The 7161-nt window shown below is 29.8% G+C and overlaps 1 protein-coding gene across 8 annotated transcripts in view; it reads right to left on the bottom strand.

The window, feature by feature from the left end:
- The window catches only part of LOC106691500 (Thiamine pyrophosphate carrier protein 1), a 17515-nt gene that overhangs the window by 2088 nt on the left and 8266 nt on the right, over nt 1–7161 (bottom strand). For all 8 annotated transcript variants that reach the window (XM_014437294.2, XM_014437296.2, XM_024361890.2 and 5 more), the window contains exons 5-6: nt 4717–4887; nt 4437–4596 (exon numbers count right to left, since the gene is read on the bottom strand). In XM_014437294.2, coding sequence (XP_014292780.1) covers nt 4437–4596; nt 4717–4887 — 331 coding nt within the window. The remainder of the gene's footprint in view (nt 1–4436; nt 4597–4716; nt 4888–7161) is intronic.

Genomic DNA, 7161 nt, shown 5'->3' with positions numbered 1-7161 from the left:
TACTCTAGGGCTCTTAAACACATCAATATTTGCTTGGAATGTTCTAAAGGAATTTGTCCCAGAATAAATAATGAGTAAAATATTATTATTATTAAAAGTGTTTAGGGATAGCCTTAATTTATTTTTCATTAGTATTATCTCAGTTTTTTAGAATCTCCATTTTTTTCCCCTTCATTCCTCACTGATTTATTTTCATTTGAGTAATTATGTTATTAATCTTGAGAGGATGGGTCAATCATTTTGTAGATCAAACCCTTTCATTATTCAGACAAATTTTCATTACTATAAACATTTAAGCTTGTACCTGGATGTAATTAAATATTTTGACCATTCTTTATATACATACTTATATGGTACAACATCCCATTACCGAGGCTGGTCTTCCTCCAAAAGCCTTCACCAGTTATTGCATACAATTGCTGCAGCTCTCTAGTTCTGAACCCCAAACAGAAGCTGAGCAAATCATTACACCTTCCGACTATACTTTACCACTATAAAATACTAAGAATTGAGAATCTGAAGTGAATGTTTTTAGGAAATAGATCTTCCTAACATATTTCTCTTGAAATGGAATCATTTACAAGATATCAGAGTCTTTTTTTTTCATTCAGAGTTCAAATTCTAACTGAATTCTGATGGTGGAGATATCATTAATCATGGATCTTTTCAAGGAAAAGTTAACTGGATGATGCCAGTGGTTAAGAAACAAAATGTACAATAAGTATAACACTTCTTTTATTGTATGATGACGTTACGGCCTAAATTGTTAGTCTTCATCAGGATGATGAGGCAAGAAATTCAAGAACAAGTGCATACTTGCATAATACTCTTTGTTTGTACGTCATATTATAATTAGGCTGAAATTATGGGCATTTTAACTAATGAAGAACAAGGAAGATAAAATAGAAATAATGATGGAGGCAAATCTTGAATTACATATTGAAAAAGAAACCTGACATGCTTTAATTTAAATTATACATTTACTGGAAGTAAAATAATATTATTCCTAAGTAAGTGATAGTGATGTAGACAATTAATTGATTCTTCTAGAATTAGTTGAGAAAATATAAACATTTACATCCATCCCTAATCAACCCTTAACTTCAGTACAGTTTCAAAAGTTCAAAATTATTACCAAAAAAACCTGTTTATGGCTAATATTAATTACAATAATTGTTAGAACAATAGTCCAAGTTAATCTGTGAGATTAGGATTATACAAATGAATGTTTGCTGGATATTGAGATATTAACTTAAATAATAATCCATAGATATAAAAGTTTAGGTCAAAAAGATCATAGGATTTAATGTCTTTACTGGAAGCTGACTAACTGCAGCTGCATTGTAATGACCATAAATTGTTTAAAATATAAAAAATTCATGTCAGTAAGATTAAATACTTTGTATCATAAGTTTATTGATAGATAGATCTGACTATTCATAAAGAGCAGGAGGGCTAAGATATCATACACAATGGAGATGAGCTGATAGATATGATCTAGTAAGGAAGGCACCTTACTAAATGCTTTGAGATGGACCAGATGATGGGACCGGATGGCTGGTCTTCAAGGACGTCTTGACAGGTGTACTGACTTAGGCTCTACTACTTATTTTCTATTTATTCAGAGTTGCCATAAGTCAATAAAGTGCAATATACACTATCATTTAGCTCCTAAACAAAAATTGTTCCAAATTCCTGGACTTCTTGCCCTGATGAAGACCTACAATTTTGGTACACATTAAAAGAAGTATTACACTTACTGTGATGTGTTTAATGTTGATTGTGGATTAATATTGGTGGCTCTCGAAAAAGCTTCTTTTTCTGGGGCAAAATTCCGATTGAGTGGACCATCTTCGCAAATTCCCCAATTTTTCAGGTGGTTTCCTGGAATAATAAAGAATAGTATGCAACACAAAATAGACCTCAATATTTTTTTTTTGGAATCCAAAATCCAATTTGTTATCGTAGTAAAAAAAAAAGACCTAGCCACGGACCTTAGATGGAATATCAAAAGTTCCCAAAAGCAGACAAATGCGACTGAATCGTGTTGACCTAACCAGTCTGAATACAAAAATGTAATTATAAAACTTTCATCATTGGCTGATATTCCAACTCATACCAAAAGGGTAAAATTTATTCTATAACGTGGTACTTCTAGTTGGCCAATTTTAAGGAAAAAGTCGCTGTAGCATCGCAGGTATATACTGCTTTCTGCTTCATACAACATCCCTTTCTCTTTCTGCCCCTCAATACCACCAAACCAATGTACAAAGTGTTAAACAGATCCTATTTAACAACTTCCAACCTAATGTGACACACAAAAACTCTTAGACTCTTATCTTAACCCTATAACTGCAGTCCTTTCTGTCCTCAACTCCTTTCAACCTACTCCACCTCCTTTTCAGTTCAGGTCAATTCCCTATATTCCCATTCTTTGTGACAATATGCAAGGTTCCTTACAATCCACTATTCCTACCCTACGTCTTGGCCTAAAGTCCCACAGCAAATTTTCCTACCTTTTTTCTAATTTAAAAGATCCTATTCCTTTCCCACACCGTTCCAATGTAGTAACCAGATTCCCTGTTCCACGCTTAGTTATTTTTCTTACATATTTTCAAGATTTTTCAGATTGCTTTCTTTTATCAGAATTTTAATTTTAATTTTTTATTATTTACATATGTGTACTAGTTTGATTTTCGGTAAGTCTTTACTTCAGCTCCTCCTGGCTTGGCCTCCTCCCTGCACACTTACTTCTTCCCCATTTTATTTATAGTTTTGAGATAATGATACGCAATTTTTCAGATGAAGTTCCTAACATGTTCTATATAACATATAGAAGAATATAAACATTTATTTGGCTAAGCTAACAATAGAAAACATTAACATTAAATAAACAAGAGTTAGAATAAAATAATGAATGAAAGTAAAAATAAAAATGCCTTTTAGGCAAAAATAAAATTAGCTAATTAAATTATGGAAACAAAAGAAACAAATTTAAAAAATGAATAGATATATAAAATAAATACTGGTCAAATCCGATGGGACAGAGATGAAATAGTTCCTGAAGAGAATATTATTCGCTCCGAAAAATCAGAGACAAAGTTTTTAAGTCCACTTGTTCAAACATTGGTGGACCCTTGTCTATACTGGTTCATCAACAGTCGAAATGTACAAAAACCGAGTTGGCCACACTGGCACTTATTCAGAGTAAATAGGGTAGGGTTGTTATAATGATTTATATGAGCCAACTAATTAGCAGCAGCTCATATTCCAGTCAAAGGCCAAAAACGCAGAAAAGATCTGGTTTTGGACTGTAATGCTGGCTAAAACACTGAACATGCCCAAACTAAAAAATAGTGAATGCAGACAGGGCTGGTTAGAAACTATAATGGTCATTAATTATCAGGAACTGATTTTAAAAATTAAGATGGCTGGCCGGTTGCTAGGTGACCACTTAGCAACGGTTTAATAACCCTTAGCAACTGTTTCTTTTATACTTAATTATAACACAAATATAAAATACATATGTTTTTTCTAATAAACAAAAAGTTTTAAATAAAGTAATACAAATAAAATAAATATAATAAAATTAACTACTAATACTAAATAAATACTATTTACAAAATATTCACAAATTAATTATTAAATATGGCGTTAACACATATTAAAAAATAAAATCTTTGGAAAATTTACCTTATATTATATAAGATAATATTATGTGTGTGCATGCATGCTTGTGTGTGTACTATTATATATTAATTAGGGAAATATTTCCTGTTGAAGTAGTGGGTAATTCATTTTTAAATGGTTTGAGAATTGGTGATCTAAGCCACTTTTCGGAGATACTTGGGTACCTAGGATAAGTATGCAGAACCATTAATGGTTTCCTGTCAAGCCAAAAGAAGCTAAATTTAACAATTAATGTTGATATAATAAAATAAGTACACTTATTAGTGTTCATCGCTACTGACCCCACTCTCCCTCTCTCCACCCCTTCTCCCTCTCTGATAATTTTTAATAACTTTTTCTTGATAAAGTTTTATGGTTTTTTAAAAATTTAAATTCAAAATATCATTAGGATTATCTCCTAAAATATCTACTGTTGGGATATATTTACAAATGTGTGTGTTTGAAAATACTAATTGGAATTCATAATGCTAGAATGATTCACTTAGAAGCTAATTTCTAAATTTATAGTAAAAGCTAATTTCTAAATTTATAGTAAGAGCTAATTTCTAAATTTGTAGTAAGGACTAATTTCTAAATTTATAATAAGAGCTAATTTCTAAATTTATAGTAAGAGCAAATTTATAGTAAAAGCTAATTTCTAAATTTATAGTAAGAGCTAATTTCTAAATTAATAGCAAGAGCTAATTTCTAAATTTACAGTAAGAGCTAATTTCTAAGTTTATAGTAAGAAGCATATTAATACCTACCAGCATCTCTGAGAAGTTTTTTAAAAATGTTGTGAACCATGAACATAGCTCCGGTCTGTGGGGCAACAAGAAGGATTCCCGGAGTGAGACCTCTGAAGAAAGCAGCGATTCCTTCATCTTTTATCATGGTTTTAAATGCATGGTACATTGAATTGTATAACTGTAAATAAATTTACCCTAAATCAATTAATTTTTCACTATTCATCTCTTTAGATCTAAAATATTTAACAATTTCATTTTATATTATAGGTAAGTATGGAAAATTTAAAATTGATATTACTCTGTCATTGCCTTGTGCAATAAATCGGGTCTTAGCAACATCAAAAGGAAAAGACACCATAGTCGCTGCCACTCCGGATAATGACCCACAAAGAAAATGCACATTTGATGAAGTAGGATCTAGATTTACAAATTGAGAAGAAGCTTTTGTAAAAAATTCAAATGATTGAAACTGAAATAAACGAAAATAAAGATGTGTTAATGTTGTTGATACAAATGAATTTGTTGAAAAAATTTTAAAAGAAACAATGAGGCTGGTCAAAAAAATATTATAAAGAAATACAATAAATTTTATACAACCATTATCAATGATTTTCAATAATATAATTGTTTATATATGTGTATATATAGTTGACCATAAAAATTTAAATATAAGAAGATGGCCAGGGTTGTGGTCGAAAATGGAACAAATAGTTTATAACTATTTTAATGTCCAACGTTACGCCCCACTTTGCAGGGCTAAAAAGATACAAAAAAAAAACTGAGAATATTACAACAATAAGGTAATTTAAGCTAGGATAAATATTATGTAAAAATAAGTAATAAGAAATTACATATAAATAAAAGGAAGGAAGAGATAAAATAGTATCAATATAAAGTAAACTTGAATAAACAATGATAAGAATAAAAATGTTTAAAAAATACGTAAAATATACAGTTAAAAAGTACAGGAGACGTACACGTACATAAACCAAAAAACAATACAAGAAAAAAAAAGTAAAGATTAAATAAACATCTTGAAAGAATAAATATAAATAAAAATAATAATAATGATAATAAATGAGCAAAGAACAAATCAGTACCACCTACCTGTTCAAAGCGAAAGGTTGAACAGAAGGTGACAATAAAGCGGAAGCGTGGAGGAGTGGAGGGGAGATGGCCAGCCGTTTAACGGCTATATTTTTATTTCAAATACATCGTGTATACAGGAAGTAGTCTTAAAGATATGATGAAAAATGGAAAAATAAGAGAAAGATACAGAAATATGATAATAATAATAACTACAATAATTTTCTAATTTAGGAATAACAAAGTAAAATTAGAATGATACATATCGTTACTAATAATACGAGTATATACTAAATAAAATATAGTTAGGGTAGTTAATACAATATAGGATATAATAACAATGATTGTAAAAGAAGTAACTAATAATAAGTAAAAGTAAATAAAGGGTATTAAAAAAAAAATAAATAAAAAAATACAAAGAAATAAATAAGAAAAACAATTAGACAATGATAACAACTCTAGTTTTTATATATCGTGAAAATAATCATTTATCTACACTGATAATAGTAATAGTAAAGATAACAGGAGTAACATGAACAATATAAAGTGAAATTAAGTAATTTAAAAATCGAAAGTGAAACTTTACAAAATAAAATAAAAATATATATAAAAGTACAAGGTGAGATGTAAAAAGAAGTACATAAAAAGATTAAAAATAAGTAATAAAGTATAGAAATAAGTGAAATATTGTGATAGATTGTTAACAATATATGTGATGATAATGATAAATGAAATAAGTTAATAGAAACATGTGAAGTAAAAGTTTACAAAAAACAAAACAAAGTAAATGTGAAAGTTAATAAAACATAGATGAATAAATATAAGTGAATGTAGCGATAGATAATATAAGTGATAGAGAGATAACAAACAGGTGAAAAACAAAAGTATTATAGAAAAAATTGGTGATGATAATAAAATGAGCGTAAAATTATTTAGTCTTAATCAAGTTTAATATATGTGAGATAAAGTTTTTATCGATTTTGTGGTTGACTGGAAGGGGTTCAAGATGTATATAAATGGATTCTGAGATGAGTCTCTTTTCGTAATTTGGAACAATAGCTAAAATAGTGGTATGGTCAAAATCAAAAGCATGAGTAAGTGTAAGGGCATATTCTGAAAGTTTGGAAGCGGCTGAGTAGTGGGAAGTTGTAGATAATTTATGTTGAGAGATACGTGATCTGAGGTGGTTCTTAGTTTCGCCTATATATGAAGAATTACAGTTGGGGGAGGAACAAGGAATCCGGTAAACAACGTTAGAGCGGTATTGAATAGGAATAGGATCTTTAGTATTAGTAAAAAAGTAAGATAGTTTATTTTGAGACTTGAGTCCTAACTAAGGATCCTATTCCTCTTCAATACCGCTCTAACGTTGTTTACCAGATTCCTTGTTCCTCCCCCAACTGTAATTCTTTATATATAGGCGAAACTAAGAACCACCTCAGATCACGTATCTCTCAACATAAATTATCTATAACTTCCTACAACTCAGTCGCTTCCAAACTTTCAGAACATACCCTTACACTTTATCATGCTTTTGATTTTGACCATACCACTATTTTAGCCACTGTTACAAATTACCAGAAGAGACTCATCTCAGAATCCATTTATATACATCTTGAACCCCTTCCAGTTAACCACAAAATCGATAAAAACTGTA

Source organism: Halyomorpha halys, unplaced genomic scaffold (assembly GCF_000696795.3).
Source record: "Halyomorpha halys isolate HHAL.00 unplaced genomic scaffold, Hhal_1.1 Scaffold2412.1, whole genome shotgun sequence".
NCBI classification, from domain to species: domain Eukaryota; kingdom Metazoa; phylum Arthropoda; class Insecta; order Hemiptera; family Pentatomidae; genus Halyomorpha; species Halyomorpha halys.
This window is presented reverse-complemented; position numbering and strand designations above follow the sequence as displayed.